Consider the following 25,354-nt stretch of genomic DNA (forward strand, 5'->3'; position numbering starts at 1 on the left):
GCTTAACTCTTTGGAGTACTAACAAAATCTGCACGTGAAAATAGGGAAAATACTTATGATAATACATATGTAAAAGAGATTTTGTCTTTAAAGCTTGTAACGATGTCCATGCCCGTGACGTCAGCAGCGTTGGAAATCGGCGCGTGATGCTGTCTCCAAGTATCGGGATGCTTTTCGGACCCAGTTTTATCGCTACCCTTGTTCACGTAAGTTTGTGCAAAAAGTGAATAAATTCAGTCATGGAACATCCATAGATTAATACATGATTGAACATGAAAATAATTAAATTTCCATTTTAGAATATGTAAGTAGCAATTCATTTATACCTATATATTTTGTAAACTAGCTAAAACTTCGGGGAATACTTAAAACCAACCACCTGTTAGTGTTTGCATGGAACATAGTTCAGGATATAATTTAGCAACCAGTTGATATGGTGACGTTTTAAGACCGTTTCCACTTGTTACGGGAGCGTATAATTCATTGGGGAAACGAAATACGCTACACTATTTATAGGAATATCGAAATTCAATATTTGTAGATAAACAAAAGCTCTATAAAAGTTTTATTAATTAATAAAAAACACTCTCAAATTAAAACAAATAATAAAATCTTTCTGTAATTTGGTTGAAAATTCATGTAAACGACTAAAAAAACTGAAGCTGAACTAGGAGCTAGCTGCAGCTTTTTCAAGGTTACTTTTACCCGGATTGAAAGTCCACCACAGTGAGTTATATTGATATTATTTCCTCCCAATTCCAATTTTTTTCATGGTATAATGAAATTTGGGAATTAAGCAAAAATTGACCTGGATATATTTTCGTCTATCCTGGATCAAAATTTCATTTGATTCAGGATTCAGGTATTTTTCAACATAGTGAGCCTCTTTTGTACCCTCGTCAAACTTTTTGAAAGCCAGAACTAAATCAATATAAATTCTACAGTAAACTTGAGCCACATTTCATTGAATCAACATTTAACGATCAATAATCATTTCTATTTTTGAATTCTTAGATCGGTTTAATTGAATTGCTCACTAATTGAACACTAGAAATTTTATTCGCCAGTAAAAATTAATATGCTATATAAAATGGAACAATATGACGGTGTATATTTTGAGGTACAAGGTTTTTCCTGGAAATTATTTCATTTATGTTCAAAGTAATCACCAACTACATCAAACAACTTTTGTAACCTAAACTTCCACGATTTAAAGGATTTAATTCAAGCATATTTTGCGATGCTCTCATCTAACTCATCTTTTGTCGTGAAACAACGAGCACGTACATATTTCTTTAGATCAAAGAATAAACAAAAATCATACATGGTCAAATCAGGCGATTAGAATGATTAATGACTATTAAGTTATAATCTAAATGATTTTAGAACCGCAAGAAAACATTTTGTTAAGTACAAGCTTGTTGTAATTCCACGTTCTTCTTCAAGCTTAGTTACTTTCTCTAATCCTGTATTGAGAAAGAAAACTACTTATATACCTTACATAACAATCATTTACTTCTTCGCAAAAGCTGATGAATATTGGTGAATCCACACGCGGTATGTATTTTCTAAAATATATGATGTGGACTTTTTTTTAACATTTCTAATGTTATGCGCAATTTTTACATGTTGTGCCTTCTGGAAAACTTTAAGCGTATATGGTACTCAAGAACTGGGCTAACCAGTATTTGATTCATCACCGAATGCGCGTTGAAACAGTTTAAGACAGATAACAAGTGAAAGCTTACTACTTGAGGATGGTGGTATTTAGACATTCAGCTCTAGCTCTTTGATATCTGAAAACATACAGAGTATAAATAATTTTATCTTGCTTGGCCTAACGTTTTTTCCGATCTTTGGCAATTTTAGGAGGACTGTAGCAAATCTTTCAGCTCCAAGTTCTAATCAACTCAAGTATCCATACTTGTAAAGAGATTCTTACAGATTTCATGTTCGCAGCAACTATTGGTAAACTGGAATTTATTCCTCGTCCCTACAAAATCTGCAGTGCCCAGTTTCATCCAGATCCAATATCATCAAATATTTTTAGAGATGGTAGTGCTCTTCATATGCTTTTTTGCATATGACAGCGTACCGCAAACAAAACTATGGGATGCCTTGGAAATAACAAATATAAATGCGGCCCTAATAAAAGCAGTACAAAAGCTTTATGAAAACAGTAAATCACAAGTAAAAATAGGAAACAAGGTCTCAAAAGGATTCTCCATCAATAAGGGGTTAAAACAAGGATGCTGTCTGTCGCCCACACTCTTCTAGATATACCTGGAACACGCACTAGCACACTGGAAAAGGAAATGTAAGAACATGGGCATTCCACTAATCGATTCCACACTATATACCCTGTGTTTTGCAGATGACCAAATAATCTTGGCACAGGACTACGAAGACTTAGAATATATGAAAAGAAAGCTAGTAGAGGAATACAGGAAATGGGTTCCAGAAGTAAATTTTAGTAAAACGGAATATATGTGTATTGGAAGAGAACAACAAAATTTAATACTTGAAGAAACACAACAAAAAATAAGTCATTGTACAAAATACAAATACCTAGGCATGATCATCACTAATGATGGAAGATTAGATGAAGCAAAAACACAAAGAAATAACCAAGGAAGACAAGCAATAAGACAACTAAATAGTGTATTGTGGGACAAACATATATCCAAGGAAAACAAACATCGAATATACAATAGCATAATAAAAAGTATAACAACATATAGTAGCGAAATCTGGCCTCAAAATGCTTGAAGCCACAGAAATGGATTATTGGAGACGCGCGGCAGGAATATCAAGACTGGAAAAAATAAGAAACGACAGAATCAGGGAGATCATGAAAGTGCAACATACGATTACGGAAGACATTAGGGTGAATCAGTTAAGATGGTACGGACATGTCCAAAGAATGCCTGAAGACCGCATACCCAAACAAATTTTAAATTGGACACCACAAGGAAGAAGAAGAAGAGGAAGACCAAGATTAAGCTGGAGAGAAGGTATCGAGAAGGATATTCGAGAGAGAGGATTGGAAGAAGATCTTTGGGAAGATCGAGAAAAATGGAAACTGGGAATCGGAAGACGGCGAAGAACGTTTTAACCCGATTAATATATATAGTGCTCTTCAAGGAATTAATAGTTACCTTGGATTTATTAAGATCCAAATACATTATTGATTTAGCAGTATCAAATCGATCGAAGTTTTTCTTTCTTTATTAAGTGACCACATAAAAAACATTTATATTACAGTATAGCCCATCGTATTCAGAAAGCTCTTCAGGCTTTGGTAAAACTATTCTTGCGCTTAGATTAAAAAAATTGTCAAACTGCATTTTGAACATCTCCTTTGGATTGAAATTTTTTCCAGCACAATTATTTCGCCACGAATCTAAATAAATAATAATCTGACGGTGTAAGGTCTGGCTTAAATGCTGGATATGGTAGGAATTCAATAACACCAAGTTCTCTTGGCATTGATAGCTCGTCTATCTTGAATAATTTCGAAGTACAGGAAACCATTATAATTTCATAAGACACGCAACAAAACCTCTCTTTGCCTCGGGTTCTGGTAATTTTCATTTGTCTTACCACTGATTTCTTATGTTTGGGTTGTTAAGATAAATCCATTTTTCATCGCAATTAACACACCTCGACGTTTCGGTTGAATCTCGACTAATTTGGTGGCATTATTCGACAACTTTTATAGATAACTAATGATTTTAAATGACGATGTATGATATCTTAAGAAGATCCTAGGGAATACGATAATAGGCGAGTGCTGGTGGTAGATTTGTTTTCTACTGCTTCCTTTGTATCCTCGCATGTGGATGACCTGAGCGCTAACGATCTTTAAGCGTCAAATCGCCACTAGGTTAAGCTATCGCTGTGTCGTTCGCTCATTAACTATGTCTTTCCCTCCAATATTACATATTGTCCTTGCTGTCACGGCTGCTTTCAACTTTTGTTTCCAATAATGTTTCAACAATACACATTTAACGCACTCCATACTACTTATTATAAAAAATGCGTCGTCAATAAAGAGAAAATAATTAAAAGAAAGTAATGTACATAGAACAAGTTATAACATTTAAGAGACACCTTCTATGATATAGCCCAGGATGACAACTCCAGAGCATTTATATTTCAGCTTCCGCATTCTCAGAAACTCCATCTTACAGAAATTCATTTTACTACCCCACAATGATGTTCTAGGCGTGTCGAAGGCGTTTATTTTGCTATACCTACGGCTACAATCGCGTCTTCATATCCTTAGTTTCCTTTAGGCCAAAATCACGAGACTACTATTCTATACCACAAGTTTTTCGAAACTTCTATGTCAGTTTTGAGTTCATGTTATTGAAGCTCAGTACGTTGATGGCTGCCTGATTCTCAGGATAAATTCATACGTCATATTTGTTGGTATCCTTTCAGGATGATTTGTCTGGCGTTTTCTAGTGTTTATTTTTATCCGATTCATATATATGGGTGATTCCGTTCTAACTGTGATATTCAATGTCCTGTATTGTTTTTTTGTACTAGTCATTAATTAATAATCAATTAATAAAAATTTTGTGTTAATTGAATAATTCTTAAGATATTTAAACATTATTTTTATACAATATAACTTGCCACTTAAAGAAAACTTATACTACATCACTTGAATGTCAGTACCGTGTCATTTCCATTCCTAGAATTTACCGATAAATTATTAATTTTTTTTGTCGTAACAAATGATTTAAACTAATTACCTTATAAATTCTAATGTTTATGATCAAACTGAGGAAAATTGATGCACTTGTTGTTTAATATCTTAAGTTACCATGTCAGTACCGTGGATAAATGAGTCAGTACCGTGGAACTCAAAATCCGACATTTGTGTCTTGCTCGTGATACTTTGAAGTTGTAGTAAATTCCTCTTAGAGTTTTATTTTTACAGTAAAATAGATGAATAATATGCATAAAAAAGTTAGAAAAGTTAAATTTTAAAATCTTGAAATTTTGAATACAAAAAATCACAGTTAGAACGGAATCACCCATATACTTGTATATTCGGTTAACAGTTATTGAGAAAGATCTTGCCAAATCTCTTTGAACTGGCTCCCTTCTTCTATCATATCTGTTCTTTTATCCTCAATTTTATCTTCATATGTCTTATTTCTTCTTTATCTTTTGTGATATTATTTAGTCTCTATTTATGTATATTTCTTATTTCAATCAATTTCCTTTTGTTTTATTAATTGTTTTATCGTATTTTTTTCTTGTCTCTCGATATTTTGTATTTTCTATGCTGCAATAAACAACAAATAATGCTCCAAAGATCTACTATAGATTTCAATCCAGTTCTGCCCAATATTTTAGGTTTCCTCCTCGAACTCGTGAATACCTTCGCATTTAGTCCAACTTTACGAGTCTGGTATTATTTTCTACAAATTTTTTATTCTCATAAAACAAAGAGACAGAGATTTTTCTCTATCCCAGCTGCAATGAAGTATATTTTCTGTTGCTTTCCTCTATATACGTTTTTAATTTGAAAATACAGCTTTTATTCTTCCTGATCCTGAAAGTTAGTTATTTGTTGAAAGCTACTAGTAATATTTAAAACGTTCAGTACTATTATTGGTGTTTTCATTTCGTTCATTTTTCATGATTTAGTTTTATCCATATATATTGCTTACCAGATATATTATCGTATGCTTTCACTAGACCCATGAAGTTCGCGTGTATTTCTTCTATAAAGTGAAAGAGAACAAAAAAATCTTAATTGAAATAAGAAGAAATATGAGCCCGAAATATTCAAGTATATCTCGGACGCAGCTCAAATTAAATTATAAAAAGTATACTTATAAATTGTGCCATCATAATTACTTTTCCATTCAGAAAATGTCTTGGGATTCCAATGAAATTTTAACATATTCCAACGATTTATTCGAGTTCACCTACATTTTACTTTATTTCTGATCTAAACATTTCCCGTAAATTCTGAACATTCATTTTACGAATTATACGATGCGATTCCAAGTATGTTTTTTCCCTAGATTGAATTTTTTGGTGGATTTAATGATCCTATTGAGAGCATTCACAGTGCTCTCATTCAATTTATAAATGACAAGGCAAAGTGGAATAGTTAAATGGAGCAAAAACAAATGTCGGTTAACTTTTTTCATTTAGCATTTTATTATAAATAACCATTTTGTTCAAAAAGTTTGCGTATATAATTAAAATATTTGATTAACATAAAATCCAAAGTATTTCATTTAAAAGTTGTAAGTTGTAATATGAAAATAAACTCTAAAATACGAGAACTGCTACTTAAGTTTCGAGATAGACAAATAAAAACAAATATTTGTAAATGGATATGGTTCTAAAAAGCTACTCCAAGCATTTTACTTCGTTGTCTTGCGATATGTGTAAAATATTCGGTTTCAAAGGCTGATTCTCATGTTTTTAAAGCAAGTTTATAGCGGCATTTGTTAAACTGGTTTTAGTATGAGTATATCTAAAAAACTTTGAAATAGAAAGCTCGATACAGTGCATAAGATTAAAGTTAAGTAGGTGATTTCAACAGTTTCAACAATTCTGTATTCCGGATTATAGTGTGACCTGATTTTTCACGTATAATTTTTTATCTAAATGGCTCACACTATACAAAATTGTTGTACAAAACGTATGGTATGTTTCTCTCAACAAAGCTCTGTGAATAGTCACTATTCCCTCAAATCTTGCTGATTTACCTCTTTCGAAAAGTTAAATTACCAATTAAGATACTCATCGTTCCGTAATTTATTCAATTTTACATTCGTTCCTAGAAGTTATTCGTAACAAATACCCCAAAAATAACGAAGATGAATGGGAAACAATATTTCCACAGAAAATCAAGGCGAATTCGTTTAATATGAAAAGATTCCATTCTTCTAATAGTTGATTGTCGTTCTAGAAACTCAAGATTTGAATAATGTTAGTTAGTCGAATATAACATTAGAGAAATTTTTGTCCGCGGCATATTTGATTTGCTCTCAAATATATTCTGAGTCATTTACATAAAATAGCGTAGTACAAATAACTTTCCAGTTGATACATGATACTTGAAGAGGAAAAGTGCCTTAACAACAACAACACAAATATTTTCATTGCCTCGATGTCATTCCCGAATGGATAGCCATGTAATTTTTTCAGTTCCTTCCTTTACTCTTCCTCTCAGATTAATTAGTTGTTTTGTCTCCTCGAAACTATCATTGTTTTTAAGAATAATTTTCAATAGATCTTACTGTACCTACCATACGTACCTCAAGACAACGTTTCTTGTCGCAGAGCTTGTATTTTGCAAATGACAAATAAACAATTTTTGTGTCACCTCTATTTTTCTTTGTATGGATTCTTCTATGTTTTCTGCTACGTAAGAAGAGCGCCATCCTCCACAACATGGTTGCCGAAGAACGTCTTAGCCCATATTTTTCATTTTCAGGTAATCTAAACAAGTTTATTAGCAGCGCTGATGGCGTGGCATCCAATATGTTGGACGCAACATCTACGATTGCGGTATGCAAGAAATAATCTTCTGCTGTTCATATTTTTAGGTCGTAGATCTGCATTAATGGTAAAGTGCACAGGGCTCCAATGTACATCCCTCATTGGTAATGGTAGAACTTCTTCACATATCATTTTTTCCATTTTGCAAAAACACATTAAAGAAGCGCTCATTATCTTCCACATCGTCTAAATTCAAACGTATCAAATAATTTCTACGACATACGTTAAAGAACCCAAACACTAAAATTACTTTTGCCAGTGGTTACTAGTTCTGACGTTAGTATCCTGAACTTTTTTGGTACGTAGCCCACAGCCTGACGCTTAAGCAAATAGTTTTTGGATAATATGTTTGCCAGCAATTTCTTTTGTAGCTAAACAACTCTTTAGCGTTGAGAACTGACTACATAACGTAGAAGATTTCATATTCTTAGTTTTTTCGACAAAATAGGTTTCTCCGCAAATTTCCATCAATAAAATTCCCATCTTGATAAAACCAGTAGTCAAATACTTAAGATCGCATCCACTTACATGGAGGAGAAAGATATTCATTGGTTACTTAACAAAAGGTCTCAAATATGTCTGGAAAATAAATTGCTCTACTGCAAAACTGTATTCATATGAATTTAGTCGTATTGAATAGAACTATGAAGCTGCAGTAAACTTTCAAATACCAAGATTTCCTAACATTTAAATCCCCGAAACATATTTTAATCAAACATAACGATTCGAACATTACGCTAATCAAAGATGTGGTAAAGAACCATACTACAAGATACAAACCAACGACCTCAACAATGAATTGATAAATCATCTATTCAACCACTTACAGAGAGAAGATTGTAGAGACTATGACCCAGGAGATCTCCCAAAACAAATTCTCTCGATAAAAAGAATTTTTCAGAACACTTTCGAATGTTTGTAGATGTTGTTTTAGAAAAAAAAAAAATAAATTATCATAACTTTCCAACAGTACATTCATAATTGGTTATTAAATTATTTGAAATAATCCTTAGGTATAAAAATAGCAAGTTAAGTATATTACATCGTTACGCTGCCTTGTGATAAATTTTTATTTGGATGATCGCGTACGGGTAGTAAAAATGTGTTGGACCTTCTTGCAGCGACGATGCCTAATGGTAGTTAGTGAACATTTGGTCACACAATTAATTAAAACTCTTACGGAAATAGCGTCTCTTTGTTCAGGATCAGGCTTTTAGATACCCACGGAGACTCATTTAATTTTTTGTTAACACGTATTTACAGTTAATCTGTAAAAATCCTTTCAAGTTGAATTACGTTTCCTTGGAGAACGTATTAATCATCTACTATTTAATGTTACTTTTGAGTATGCAATCAGGAAGATTGAAATCGACAATATAACATATAGACTCCAAAGACTCTTATTTGAACAGACCATGTAAAGGGTGGTCCAACCAAAATGCACGATGTTAATTGTAAATAAAACAAAAATTTTTCAGAGAATTATCTTAATATTTTTTTTAATGATAGAAGGATCTATGACAATTTATGTGTGAAACAAAATATCGGCCAAACGCTAGCCACGGCTTCGGTGTCATACCTCTATCCGACGGTCCATATTTTCAATGACATAATTGAGGTTCAATGTTGTTAATGTGCCTAATTATCTCATCTTTTAGCTCTTGAATTGTTTCTCGCGCAAAAAAGCCATTGTTTCGTTGGCTGTGTGGCAAGTGGCATCATCCTGTTGGAACCACATATCGTCCAGGTCCATATCCTCAGTTTCTGGCCACAAGAAGTCCGTTATCATCTCGCGATAGCGAACACCATTCACGGTAACTGCTGGGCCGACCTCATTATCGAAGAAGTACGCTTCCAGCCCATAAACCGCACCAAAGTCACTCTTTGTTGATGCTTCGACTTTTCAACAATCACTCGTGGATTCTCATTTGCCCAAATGCGGCAATTCTGCTTGTTAACGAATACACTGAAGTGAAAGTGTGCCTAGTAGCTGAAGATGATTTTCTTTGTAAAGTCACCATTCACTTTTGTCTGTTTGACCAACCATGCGACGCTTGAAATGATCAGCAGGCTTCAGCTCTTGAGTCAATTGAAACTTGCAAGCGTGTAAATCCAAATCTTTATCCAAAATTTGCATCAGTGATGTTCGTGAGATGTTTAATTGTTGGGCACGACGACGCGAACAACAGTAATGTTTTCCGCAGAACGAACGGTGCGAGCATGCACAGGTGTTTTCACATTTTCTACAGACCCGGTTTGCTGAAATTTGCGCACAATTCTCCCGATTGTGGACACATTTGGTCGATTATGCTGACCAAAAATCACGAAGTGCACGAAATGCATTTTGATTTGAATGCCCATTTTCGTAAAAGGCTCCAACAATCTTAACGCGTTGCTAAATTGTGTACCTCTCCATAGTTGAATTTGTCTGAAACACTGAAACAAAGAAATGCCAAATTATTTGGGCAAAAACTTGACGTTAAGGTGCGACTCACAATCAACATCGTGCATTATAGTTGGAAAAACTTTGAAAAACTAAACTGAAAAACGGTTTGTTTTCCGATGAAAATAATTTCTAATATTGAAAAATGGTTTGTTTTCTGAAAAAAGCAATTTCTAGAATTGAAAACGGTTGGTTTTCAAAGATAAACAGTTTCCGAACCAAAAAACAAATCAAAAAATGATTATTTCAAAGAGAAAAATTCTAAGCACACTATTTTTAAAGAAAAACATTTGCTTAAGAAAAAAACAATGTCTAATATAAAAAGGGGATTTGTTTATAAGAAAAAAAAATAATTATTGAAGCTGGAAAATGGTTTGTTTTTGAAGAGAAGCAATTTGAAAAACTGAGAAACGGTTTGCTTAAAAAACAACAATTTCCAATCCAAAAAACAGTTTACAAAAATAAATTCTAATACTAGAAGCAGCTTGTTTGAAGAAAAACGGATTGTTTATCAAAAAAATAACAATTGTTAAAGCTGAAAGATAATTTGTTTTTAAAGATAAATAATTTTGAAAACTGAAAAACGGTTTGTTTATAAAAAAACCATTTCTAAAATTAAGAAACGGTTTGTTTTTGAAAAAAAAAATAGTCTCGGAACCAAAAAACAAATTATTGTTTCAAAAACAAAACAATTTCTGAATCCAAAATCTGTTTTTATAAAAAAATAATTGCTTAAGCTGAAAAACAGTTTTCTCGTTTCGGGAAAGTAGAGGTGGATCCAGGTTTTTTTTCTACAGTTATGAATCGACCCGCGACATCCAACGCGTGGATAATTTCAGTCAGTATATGGTAAATGTGATTTTTCGAAATGTCGATAGCTTCTTCTACTTCTTTAACCTTGATCTGAAGTCGATTCAGTACCTCGTGGTTGACTTTGTGGATGATATTGTTGATTGTTGATCCGGCCAAATTTGACTTCAGTTGCCCAAAATTTTACTGTCGTAAATGATGATTTAAGGGTCTTCATACATCTCCATATTTTATAACTGCTCGATACTTAATTCTCAACTGTCCAATTTGTTTTTTGGTGCGTTATCCTTAAATTGTTTTGTGTCTAAGGTACCACACATAATTTTGTGTCATTTACTGCACGTTAACTTATTGTTATTTTCAACGATGATAATATACGACTTGTTCAGTTTTTATTTATAACCTCATGCTCTCAGATCCTCATTGAATCCATTTTCAGGAATATCTCAATTTTATCTCCATTGATTTTTAATTTGTACTCCGAATAAACAAATTTTAGAGAATGCTGATGAAGTTTTCTTGGTTAATGGAAAATTTGTCAACAATATACGCTACGCTGACAATACTCTTAATAGCCAGGTCGTTTGAGGAACTGCAGAAGCTCGTAGAACGCTTTGTAATAGTCTGCCAGAATAACGCACTAAAACTTAACACACAGAACACTAAATATTTGGTCATAATTAAACTACAAAATGTACCAGGGAGAGAAACGACGGTTTATAGTTTACAAATAGATCAAGTAGAAAAAAGTTATTACCTAAGAACGGTAATAAAAAATAAATGGAATCTTGGAAGTGTGGAGTTATGGACAAAGAGAAGCCGAGTAGCCAAAGCAAGAATAAGTTTTATAAAACTAAAGCTTACGGCAATCATGGGTAGTAGAAGCTAGGATAGGTTACAACGCACAACATTGTGGTTGAAAAATCTTCGTCAGTAGTTCGGCCTAACTAGCTCAGGTATGTCGTGCAGCAATAAATAAAGCAAAATGGCAGTCAACCATCGATTACGTTCAAGGCACGCGAAGAAGAGTTTCTTGGTGTAAATGATTAAACTCTTTTAGAGCCTGGGATATAACATAAGAACGATACGCATGGTTAAATGGAGATATTACAGTATTAACAATTTTTATTGCGATTTGAAGTAGATGAATAATATAATAAGACAACATGTACTAACTATCATTTTCCTTTTTGTAACCGATGTGTATAGAGGAAATGTTATTACTATAATTTTATTATTTATATACATAAACAATTCTACCTACATAAGCTTTCAATTCGATTGTTTATGAGCTACTACATACGATAAAAGTGAACATAATTTTTTTATTCGAAGTATGTTTCTTCCGAGAAGGATTTTAGTTAATGACTAGACATAGAACGTAAAAAGGCCTCTTTAAGCTTATTAGAGCTCATACAATGGTACAGCATTCTTTCAAAGGCCCATTGAAACTATTTTGCTTGGAAGTAGGGCATAAATTAGATTGAGTATTCAATGTAGATTGTACTGCATTAATTAGAATTTTAATATGATTTCTTTCAACTTTTCAAGTTGCGAGTTTCAAAAAAATTATAAACTAAGTTTTATTGCAATGAAAATAGCCCGACATTATTATTTAATTGAATTTTATGATAAAAGTAAGTTTAATAGAGACCTAATACAAAAAAGTTCCAGCATCAAAATAGCTATGATGTAAGTTTATAAGTAAGCCTTGAAAGGACGAGCCATTTGAAGGGAAGGACGCGTTCCGGGGTTTTAAAAGCACTTAGAAACTCACCATAACTTCAGGTAATGATTGAATATACAGAGTGAATGAAGTATAGCAAGTAAATTCGATTAAAAGTTTTAGGTGAATTTCTATATTCAGGTTTCTATTATATAATTTGAATTTACAAGTTGTACGTTCAACAAATTGTGTTGTAAGCAATTTTGTATTAAAAAAATTCGAATTTGTATTCTTTGAAACGAATCGGTCATAAATTGGAGCCACCCAGAAAGAACCTAATGGACAACTGAGTATTAAGAAATTTGAAAAAACCTATTTTCTTATAAAGTAAAGTGACTTATACATGGAAAATACGATAAAAAGTTATTGAGATAAGTTTAAAATCATCATTATAATCCTTCGACCTCTATACTGATGCCTCCACCACACGGCTATTTGATGTCGTCAGAAAAATATTTTGTCAACCAAAATTGACACGTTTCTGTGTCTGTAAAGTACATCCTAACTGACTGACATGTTGGGCTGTTAGATCCTGAGTCAAATCAAATAAATGAGAAGTCTTTATGGAAAGTTACTAAAAACTTAACCAGCTCATTAAATCAAACCCGCCTATTCGACAACCAAATTTAGACAAATCTACACTATTTGTAAAACAATTGTAGAATGTTTTCAAACCATACACGGTTGAAAATTTTAATTATAGTAAAGACATAATAGATTCCGACGAAAACTCCTGGTTATGACAAAAGGTAAAGTCAGATGAGTTTATGGAATTCATTACTTTCGATTTCAATGCTAATTTAAGATTGAACTACATTCTGTCTCAATAGAAATTAGCATAAAACATAATAATTCCTAAATCTGACAAGCCCGCTAGATAACCAATATCACATAGACTAATCAGTCTACTACCAGTCTTGTCAAAAGTTCTTTTTTTCCGAATAACTCTTTTCGTGCCTCCAATATGTCTTACTTGTTTATTTTTATATTGTTTCCTTCATTTCGCATTCTTCTTATTTTCTTTCCTCTATGATTTTGCTCCAGAAGCTTCTATAGTTGTCTTCATTGTTATTTGCTAATCATTCTACAAATTGTTTTCTCTTTGCTATTTCGTTATTGACTTTTCATCTTCTGCTTTGACTGTTGATTAATTTCTATTAAATGATAACAATCCTTCAACGTTATTTAAATTTAGTTGAGTAAAAGAAATTACATTCTCACAAATTCAATTCAACAAATACAAAAAACAGTAGTACCATGTGTTTCTTTAAGAGCGCTACTTCTTCAAAAATGAAACTAACAAATTTGTGCAAGAGTTTTTTTATCGGCGACAATTCGAAACTAAATGGGTAGTAGATAAAGTTTTTGTTGTTCCAAACTAACGTTATTTCCAATTTCGTACGTAAAACACCTTAAGCTGTAAATTTTTTTCACCCTTCAATTCCATTGACGTGATGGATCGTATTTTCAAAAATAATGGTTTAAGTTGGTGTAGTTTGTTAGAGTGTATTTTATTATTTATAACGTATATAAAACGTTACAACTGTTATGTTGCGTCTATGCCCACGAGGCAATACTTTAAGCCCCTCAAGTTGCTAACTATAGACATTTTCAATGTTTCCGATGGGGATTAGTAAAAATTTTTTACTACAGTAGAAATCCAATGAAATCAATTAATTTGAAGTCATATGATTGTAGCGATTCAGTTGTAATACTCACGAAAATATTAATGAAATTATTAATTAACATTTAATGTAAAAAATTAGATGGAAATCGCACAGCGCTAGAATTAGCAGAGCGGATTGGGCCGTGAATATGAGAAAAGAAGGTACAGTAAGAAAATGGCGATATACTAGGAATGGTGATTCTAAGAAAATAATTTGAGAATCATTTTCGTAAATAATGTCATGCTATACAATTTTGGTCTGGGCTTCATTTTTGAGAAAAATTTTGGAAAATTTTTGTAGCACACATAGGATCAAAGAGGACTTTTAGTATTCTATATCTACTGGTGTACCCAAGGTCTCCACGAAAATGTATCTTTGTCGGATTCTTTGTCACTTTGGATTAAACGAAGTTATTTAATTCATTGATGAACTACTTAAGGCAGTCTCAATGTTCCGTTCTCGTTGGCTTTTTTCTTTCTATTGGTACTTGTAGAATATTTCTTCTTTATATATTGTTTCTTTCCAGTACTGGAAGGAGGATAGGTATTTCATATGTTCTGATTTTATCTTGAATGTATGCTAATACTTTTGTTTCTTGCTGAATGCTACTTGCTCTTCCCAAAATCCAGGAATCTGCCTATTTGAATAGAGAAGGTTTCTTCACATAACTTTGGACCCATTGGGACAATATAGTTTCACTTTCAGATCCGTTCATACTTTGTTTGGGTTTGCGCGAGTGTTTTCTAAATGGATTCCTTACTCTGCAGCTATGAGTTACATCCCTCTTTAGTATTACTGCCTCTGACGCGAGAATCCGTCGTGTTCCTGCCGGTCTTGGCACATTAATTCTGTAAGTAATAAACTGTGGACTATGAGGGCTTAAGATTAGGCTCTTTGTTCCTATTTGAACTCTTCTTACATTTAATAATCTCAATACTTCAAACGGTTCCAAAAATATATTGTTGGATACATTTTTCAACATTTGAAAGTATTTTGACTTGCATCAATGCATGGAATATGAATTAAAATGTCAAAATAGGCTTTTTGACAACATGCAATGAGTACTTTATGAAAGAAAGTTGTCTGCTACATCTATATTACTAAACACTAATTACTATATAACGAAAACTATTTTAGCATAAAAAATTTTTAAAAAAACTTCAAAAGAACCAATAAAACGTTACAATTGAAAATGTTGATATGCTTTGAAGTAAAATTCTGAGTATTATGTTCAAGGGAGTAAACCTCACTGAGGGTGTATTCGTTAATATATAGTTGCTTAAACTTGTTTATAGTGGTAATTTTATAGTATTCCAACCTGACCATCTTGTATCGTCGTAAATATGTAACTAGAGTACAATAATGATAAAACCATAAAATAAACATAAAGCATAAACTTTGAAACGTGTGTTTAGGAGAACAGCATTAAATAATTTAATATTGTAAATGGTGTTATGGTTTATGAAGATTAACCTTATATTTATTCATTTTCGTCAACTTTGTTGTTGGAATTTTTAGACCCGTTCATACTGAACACACTGTTTAGTGTGTTGTTCCCAAACTTGTTTGTTTTAGCACTAATACCAATTTCCAAATCTCGAAAAAAAATCAAGATTATATCTATCTATGGAAACTTGCATTATGGTTTCAACGATTAAAGTTTTCGTATAAATAGGATAGAAATGATTGATTGATAGGGTTAATTATTTGATAATAAAATCAACTGAACAAATTTTCATTTAAATTGTTTATTGATTGTGCTGTGAGCGGCTATCAAAAAGCAAAGCTGGCCAATCTAAAAAGTGACTCCACCCAACCACCCAACGTTACTTTTCTGAAATCTACAATGACTCACAGAACAATAACCAATCAATTCTCGCATATTTTATTTAAAAAACCTCCCCTTATGTGTTGTAGGTATTAATTATTCAAATATATAAATTGTTACAATATTCATTTTATTATAATAACGTAATATATCTTCTATCGTAGTAAATACAAAAAATATTTAATTCCAATGACAGGGATGTACTTGTTGGATTGACAGCAAATCTCAATTTTTGGCTTGAGGTTTGTAAAAAATAACCGCAAATCTGCCAGTTCTATGATATTCAATCTGCTCCTTTTTTTGTTAATAGGTTTGTAACGGCTCCAAAACTTTTTTCTACGAGGGAAAAGCGATGAGAAGCTTTTGCACAATTGCCTACAGTCCAGGATATTTTTCGGGTATTTCTACTTGTAGCTAAAATTTTTGAGCCTCACTTTCAGCTCCTCATTAGTGCTAGGCTTGAGTAGCTCATCCATCGATAGAATATCTTCAAATCTGATTTTAAATTCATCATGCAAGGCAATCAAATGTTGAACAAATGTATTAATATCAAATCAAACTACCTGCGACAGGTGTGAAAACTGAAAATAAGCGCCGACCAAGATTTTCCTTCATAATTTTAAATGTAACAAGAAAAGCTGAAATTACATTCTTCATTTTTATTGACTCGAGGCTGCCCCCTTGTAATTTTGAGCTGAGGTCAATAAATTTGTCAAATACGCGATGTCTGCTTTAAAACTGATCAGGTTTTCTTTTAAATCAGGCTCCTTGCTTTCCAGAAACTCTAAGACTAAGGCAAAAGTGAATACAATCTTTTAAGAAAACTTTTGAGTCTACGATATCGTCCGACCATGGCAGGAGCTCCATCTGTTGCTACCAATATAACTTTTGTGAATAGAATAGATTTTTCCTTAAAAATATTACTCAGGATATCTAATATTGATTCACCTTTATTGTTCGTCTTCAAAGTTTTGACTCGTCCTGTTAAACAGGAAAATTAGTTGTTTACAGATACGTACACAAGAAACTTTCAGCATCAGAGCCCATTTCATCAATACGTCTTTGTATAATGTTGTTACTCAAAAGAATTCTTTTGAGTATCTCAATTGAAGATTTGTGCAGAACAGTTTTTAAAACATTTTCAGCAGCAAGTAGAATCAACTGTACTACAATGGTGTGAGGTTTTCCAGATTATTCCCTTTACAGTCGCAGAGCTTCTCAAAATATTATCGAAATAAAGGACCACTGCTTACATTTTTTTTGTCACACCCAACGTAGACCCCTATCAAATCCCCCACCAGGTGGACCACTTTGGAAATTGTGGCACTACATCATCACTCACAATTACACTGTTTGACGCGCGTGTACCTTCAGTACCTGAAGACGATAACTTAGTTATCGAAACGCGCGTCAGACGGTGTAATTGTGAGTGTTTGTGTAATGGGATCGTGAACGGTGTGTTTCCATCAGGTTCAATTGCAGCTTATTGTATTGAAATATTTAACACAACATTATTGTAATCTTGTATCTTGAAATATTCAAGATTCATTAGCGGAGAAAACCCTAATGAATATAAAGAGAAAAAGCGAAAATCTGCAAGATTGTATCTAAAGATAATCTAAGAATCTGAATAAATTAAATTGAAATAGATAACAAAAATGCAAATGAAAATATTTAAATACTAAGAAACGATGCTGATAATGTTCATTTAATTTAGAAAAATGCCTTTAGCACGACATGAACCATAGCTGTACAAAATCACAGACTTCAAAATTTGAAAAACTTAGATTAATAAAATACAGATATGTGATTGAGATATCACGAAATTACAGCTGGCAGTACTGTATTTCTAAATATCTTCATGTTTGAGTAGTGAGCTAAAAAGGATGGGTAAACTCTTGGTGTTGGTGAAGTTAATTTGATCATCTTGTTTTTGTTAATTGTAGGGTGCCACATACGCTTAATGATTTCCAAAAAGCAGGACAGGAATTAAGCTCATAAATTAACATATAGTTGCAGTAAACTGGTACATCACAAGCTCTCGAGTCAATCAATATTCACAACTTAATTTTGCAGCACCGTGTGTGGTTTTTGTTTTATTTTATATTCACGGGGTCGACGGTTGACGACGGAGAATGGGATACGTGAGTCAATTCATCAATTTTCTGAGTATTCCAAAACTTGACAGGCTTTTAAAACACGTAGTTTTCATGGATCTCAAATATATAGCGTCATTTATGTATTACAAAGCAGTAGTAGAACTGCAATTGAAATACTGAAAATATTTCATTCATTTGGACTTGGACATAATTTAGAAACTTTTTGAAAAATGCTTGTTCAAAGGTATATAAATTATTTTGGTCACTAACTATCCAAACAAAGTTTGAAGTTATATGTAATATACTCGTAGTTCCAGTTTACGAACGTTTTGCAGTTTTTGATTAAGCTTGTATTTCAAGTTCATCGCGTTTTATGTTTTCGATTTTAGCAGTATCTATAGCACTATATAACACATCACTCAATAAATGGTGTGGTAAGAAAAACACATTTTTTGCCAAAATTGATTTTTCTTGTCAATTTAGTCTCCTTCAAGTGCACTACAATGCACAGTGTTTGTAGAAGGATTTGTCTTTTGTCTCAAAATAGATTCCAGTTTCAGCAATTGTTTCTCCAATTGAGCTGAATTTCTTACGGGCGAGAATCAGTTAATAGCCAGTAGTCACTGGGGGACAGATCTGGACTATACAGTGGATGGATAGACTTGTGAATCGCTGCATTGTCTTGGTGAAACAGTGGTTTTTTCTTCGACATATGAGGCCGCTTTTCCTTTATGTTCGCATTCAAACGATCCAACAACTCTAAGTGGTATTCGCTCTTGATTGTCTCTCCCTTTTGGAGATAGTCGAAGAAAAATATTCCATGTGCATCCCAAAATACTTAAGCCATAACCGTTCCAGCTAACTGTTGTGCCTTTGAACGCTTCGAACGTGGTTTACCGACTGCAGTCCATTCAGATGATGATCGTTTTGATTCCGGAGTGATGTGATGTATTCATGTTTGATCCATTATCATATTTCGACTCAAAAAAATCTAATTTATTACGTGTAAACATGGCCAAACACTGCTATGATTCATCAACACGTTGTTTTTGATCGACTTTGAGTAAACGTGGCATCCTCTTTGAAAGAAGCTTTCTCATCGTCAAATGTTTATGCATAATTATAAACACAATGCCTTGATATCTTTTCGGTTTCAGCTATCTGACGCAATTTCAATTCACGATTAGATATAACCAATTTGTGGACTTTTTTGATGTTTTCTGGAGTAACCACCTCAATTGGACGGTCAGAACGTTCACCATCATCGATGTCTATACGACCACGTTTAAATTCAACAAATTGTTCTTTGTGAAGAGCAGAGTCCGGATAAGACTTTTGAAGCCATTGCTGAGCTGGTACAGTATTTTTTTTATGAAGAAAACTAATCGAATTGTCATGAAATTTTACACATAGTCTTATGAAGGTTGGTACTTCATAAACGTCAAATGGATTTGACAATTGCAGCGCTATCTGTGTGTCAGTCACACGTCTTATCTTCGTGTAGAAATGTTCAACATTAATTATATAATCTAAATAAAATTATTCTACTTTTTCTAATACTTGAATGTTTTATTGATGAAGTTGTTTCTGTACTATAGTAAAAAAAATTGTATTTACCTAGTGTCTTGTATAACTGAGCATTGTTTAGCCGATGGAGAATTATGCAGCCGCAGCTGAGTCCATCCTTAAGCCAATTATAACTCGCTTTATTGCTTTCATTCAGTTTCTACATTTTGATTCGAGATGTTTAGTAAACACATGTACGCGAATACAGTTGCCACAAAAACCATACCCAACAAAACCAAATTACACGATAAATACTAGAGGAAACCAATCATCTTAAGATCACTTTTTCTTGCATTATTCAAAGTCATGAAATCTCTTTCAGCTTGTCCCATATTTTACAGTGGTCACCTCTTTCACCAGATTCAATTCCCATGGAATATAGGTGCTATATGATGATGTATCCAGGGTTGTAATCAACCACTGCAAATGATTTGCAAAATTTATTTAGATCAATTTGATCATACGGTTTTTGTTATTTCCTCATATTGTTCTCAGTTACCTTCTTCCAATACGACATTATTTATCCAGACTTTTCTTCCAACATATTTTCGTTTCTGTGACTGTATACAGAGTATTCCGATTTCTTATGAAAAAATGTGGAATAGAAGCTTTTCAAATAAATACAGGTGATTTGCATGAGTGGATTACAAGTATACATACAACTTTTGATAGTTGCGTGGCGTTTCACAACAATAGTTGTTTTCAGATAATTCCGTTACTTGTAGCAATTAGAACCAGAAATTCGATTATGGAATACGTTATTAGTATTAGTATTGATAGTATTCTGATCAAGCACAGATGATCCACAGCCTGGCCTAAAAGGGCATTAAGAGACTGCCTACACACATAAAATCGGAGATTACTGTTACAAAGGCACGAACTTTATTAACCATTTCCGAAGTCGTTACGGTGAACGGCACCCACGGACGATTAACACCTGCTAAATCGATTTGCAAATGATTAGATAATTATGCCATATTCATGGAAACTCTTGCTAATTACATTTACTTATTTTTTTTTTATAGAAAATACATTCTTAAATAGAAGTGAGCTTTCTAAATGTTTTGTTCGCTTTTTGTAAAATCATCATTTAATTGATATGAAGACTTTTACATCTTTGTTTATATTAACTTTTAATGTATTGAGATCAACAAAAAACAAATAAATTTTATTACATTATTTTTCTTCATTTTTATTAAATCTACTGTAAACTTTGGTACGAATTCCCATGTTTTTTCAAAAATGAAATATGTGCTTGTTTATGATATATGATGAGATTTTTAGTCCCAAAACTATACCATTTGGGATAACTTGAGTACGCTGGCTTTCTCTATGAATATTTTAACATTATAGGCATTTCTTTTGAAGGTAGAAATTTGAAACAGTATTTTATAATACTTATAGGTACAAAATCGTATAGGTAAATTTGAAGAATAGAATCCCACGGGACTTGTAATTTATTAACTACAAAATATAATACGGAAAATTGAAAAATGAAATTTAAATAGCCTTAGAAACAACATTGGATGCTAAATCGTTAAGCAAGGGCGAATAACGTATTTTCTAAATCCAGTTATCAGCTCCACGCTTTTCCAATTTTATTATTAAAGCCTTTAAAAAACTAGACTGTTCTATAGTACTTAATATAACTGCGCGAGTTATTCTGCATGTTGATATTTCAATATTATTTGGAACGTCGTCGGAAACTATAATCTGGTAGATCACTTATCAGCTGATTGCAGATCTTAACCCAAAACGAGATTTCGATCACAGTTTCCGCACATCGCGTTCAATTTTTGGTGGGAATTTAAATAAAAAGAATCAACGATTCACATAGATTTTGAACTAAAGTTCAACACTAATAAGCTATTTTTATGCTGAAGTGCCGGAAAGTACATAAACCGCAAACTTCACTAATCTATCAATGTCAAAGTGAGGATCAATAGTACTCAGCCATTTAAAAGAAATAAATAATTTTTAGACTTCAAAAAAAACCGTAGGCAAATGGAATGCATTTACCTACATGTCTGCAATACACAGGATCATATCATATGACTACGATCAGATCATGATCGGGTCAACCCCATCACAATTGTCGAAAAGTCCTCTAGTTTTAGTTTTCACCCCACTATATATAACCTGGTTTTCGTGGGAAGCGTTCCCTGTAACAGATGATTTCCTTCTCTACAATCAGACTATTATGATTCCTCAAAATATTTTCATTATTTATGCATCGGCATGACGGCTGAATTTACAAATGGAGATTACTAAAGTGTTGTTATATTTTTGAATATAATGGTTTCATCTACTTTTCCTTCACTGAATTTATTATTTGTTGAGCCCCGGATGATTATGTACCAAATCCATTTCTGCTAGAAGGAAATTTTATTTCATTCTTTATAGTGCGAGATATAAATGAAGCCGAGGAAAAATATTTACATTACAATGTTTTAATAATACGTCTTTCCAATGAAATACTGATGACAATTTTCACTCTGAACTTCCTAGAATGTTGCAACTGCAAAATTAGAAAGTAAATAACTACATTTACTAAAGAAAAAAATCTCAGATTGATGATGTTTATATTGACAACTAAATCTAGTTTTTTGTTTATAAATTGATTCGTAGGTTGGTACAGGACAATTAGCTCAGATAGTACAGGAGAAAATGAAAAAACTGAGCACAACATCTTCCGGACGATTTATTTGTACAAAGTATTTCAAAATTAATACGAAAAAAATCAGGAGGTGATTGCACGTTAGAAATTATGATGGGGCTTTCCTATAAAAATCTTCCTCAGCCCATACCCTTCCGAGATATAACCCTCAAAAGGTGGTGAGTAGTATTGAGTATTTATTTTTTCTCCTTGATTTTCTATCACTGTATTTTTGTACGATTGCACTTGTTTGGGGTCGATTTAGGTTATTTTAGGATACGATAGCATGGTTTATTTCTTTATTAAATATTTTCCGTTATTTCTTGGTTATCTTTTCATATTACTACGAATCAGTCAAACTTGTACAGCATAATATTATCTTTCATAATTGTAACTCTTCCCGAAATAACACATTCACTTCGACGAGTGATTAATACAAAATAAAACAACATTATTCTACGCCGCGAGATCTCTTTTATAATTTCTATCAGAGAAATACGGATACAACGAAGCAGTGATTTGAATTTTTAGTAATTGAAAGCCATTTTCGTACTTGATACTTATTGAATTTTGTCTGAAATTGGAAATATTGCACTTTGAAAAAATAATTAAACAGATTATAATATTTCATGTTTACTTGGCCTATTCTAATCATTGATTGAACATTGTTATTCCAAAACTTTTTTACTTAGCTAATTTTTCATGAAATTTTGTCGAATAACCGAAAATATGTTTTCAATAATGGTAATTCAAAATTACAAAAAAGTTGACTATGAATTTACAATTTTGGATAAAATATATTGTTTAATAAGTTCGATATCATTTTTATAATGAGAATAGTCATTAAATGCCGACAACAAATCTTCATTGTCGGAAAATCTTTGACCACCGAGCCATTTTTGCAAGTTTGGAAGCAGAAAATAATCCGAGGAGGCTAAATTTGGCGAATAGGGTGCATGAGGTAGTAATTCAAATTTCAATCCTTTAATTTTGGCTATTGCAATAACAGATGTGTGAGCTAGTGCATTGTCTTGATGAAACAACACTTTCTTCTTACCCAAATACGGTCGTTTTGCTTGATTTCATCACTCAAATGTTACAATAAATTCGTACCATACAAGCCGTTGATAGTTTTTACTTTTTCAAGATAGTCAACGAAAATTATCCCATGCGGAGCCGTTTCTCTCTTTTCAGTCGATTGATTTTATTGTTCTTTTGTTTCGGGTGTGAAGTAATGGACCCACTATGGACCCAATCACCACCAAACACTCCATAGAAACATCTGCACGTCGCTGTTTTTGTTCAATTGACGCGGCACCCGTATTACTCACATTAATAAGCGACTTTAAATGCCTATAACTCAGAAACGAGGGGTTGTATGAGAAATTTTTTTTTGTGTAATAGCATTATTTTCACGTCGTCTACTCACTCCCGAATTTTTTTCATTAAGTCCCGTTATGTCCTGTATTTATAAACAATTCAAAGTGGAAACAACCAATATTTAATTTCACTTTAATTATTAATTATATTGTTTATGAGGAATTTAGCTTAACTAAATTATCTAATAATATATTTTCTATCAGGACTAAATAAATAAAAATAAACTTGAATGGAATAACTTAAACAACTTCCTGGTTATAGAAATTCCAGTCGTTAATTAACTAGTTATTGACTAGCAAACTACACTGTCTGAGATTATACTCGGAGCAGTAACCGTTATAATAAGGCCATAGAAATGTTCCAAAACACAACCGAACTCAAACTGTATTGAACTAGAACGTTCTTTCTTCAAAATATTTAGACCGAAATCAAGTTTACAGAATCCCAGACCACTGGAAATTCCCTCTCTATTTTGATTGAATTCTGTTGGTATAACTAAACAATGTATTTGACCCGCTCAAAGAATATAACAAATAACATTGTTTTCGAATATAAAATAAGCGTACTAAAGTTTTAAAAACTTTATATATACTTTGTTCCAGAATAAGTTTTAACGTTTGATGACATTTCCCCCGCATTATATACTTTATATTATGTTTTTTGAGCTATCGCAATGTACATATTTAGATAACAACAATGCTCCCCGTTTATTGTTTGCCACTGTAGAGATAATTAATTTATACCTAAAATTCCTTTTTCATCCCAAAAAACTGTCCTTCCACCTTCTCGTTCTATTTTTGGACATTAACTCGCATTGGAACCGAAGTATCGGGTTTGTACCTCTCTTTAGCCTCTTGTTTTGTTTCGGGATCATGCTGGTAGACTCAGCCTCATCTAGAGTTATTAAAAAAGGTAGAAAATATATTTTTTATTTTCATATATATTTCTGAAGACCTCTATCGCTGCTGTTTGCGTTACTTTCATGTTCATTAATTAAAAAATAACATTGCTTTCTACAAATTTCCATAAACCCTTTCAAAAACTTTCCCTCATTTTGGATGAAAATATAACTACGCGATATAAATTTTTGAAAGTAAATCATATCAACAAATAATCATATTTCTAAACATGCCAAACTCGATTACGTTGTACGGATCATTTAATGCTAAGATTGCTATAAAATTTTCTAAAAAAATCTCGACTGGTGCGGCCCAAGTGTTAGAGACTAATCGATTCAACAGAAAAATAACTTTTCGAATGTTTGTTTTTCATCTTTAGTTGTCAAATATATAATGCTTAGAGCTTCTACTTGATTTATTTCAAAAATATTTTATTATTCACTTAACTTTTAATATGACTCAAAGTAAAAAATCAAGGTTATAACTGGATATAACTTCTTAAAGTAATTTATCAAAGTGGTAAGCAAAGATATAGCACAGATAATGAATAGAGAAAAAGAGAAAAATAAGAAGAATGCAAAATAATGTCAGAAATTGAACAAAAAATTAGGAAAAAAAACATAAGAGCACATAGAAATCCAAAAAGCAAATGAAAATATTAGGAAAGAGAATGAGGAAATAGAAAATCAAACCTCAGCAGGGGAATGTATAGATTGGCAAGATCAAGATTAAACAACA

The 25,354-nt window shown here is 32.5% G+C and overlaps 1 protein-coding gene across 2 annotated transcripts in view; it reads left to right on the plus strand.

The window, feature by feature from the left end:
* The first annotated feature begins 202 nt into the window (after nt 1–202).
* Nucleotides 203–25,354, plus strand: part of LOC130892771 (uncharacterized) — a 90,990-nt gene continuing 65,838 nt past the window's right edge. For both annotated transcript variants that reach the window (XM_057798376.1, XM_057798377.1), the window contains exon 1: nt 203–304. In XM_057798376.1, coding sequence (XP_057654359.1) covers nt 303–304 — 2 coding nt within the window. In that variant the 5' untranslated portion in view covers nt 203–302. The remainder of the gene's footprint in view (nt 305–25,354) is intronic.

Source organism: Diorhabda carinulata, chromosome 4, assembly GCF_026250575.1.
Source record: "Diorhabda carinulata isolate Delta chromosome 4, icDioCari1.1, whole genome shotgun sequence".
In the NCBI taxonomy this organism is placed as follows: domain Eukaryota; kingdom Metazoa; phylum Arthropoda; class Insecta; order Coleoptera; family Chrysomelidae; genus Diorhabda; species Diorhabda carinulata.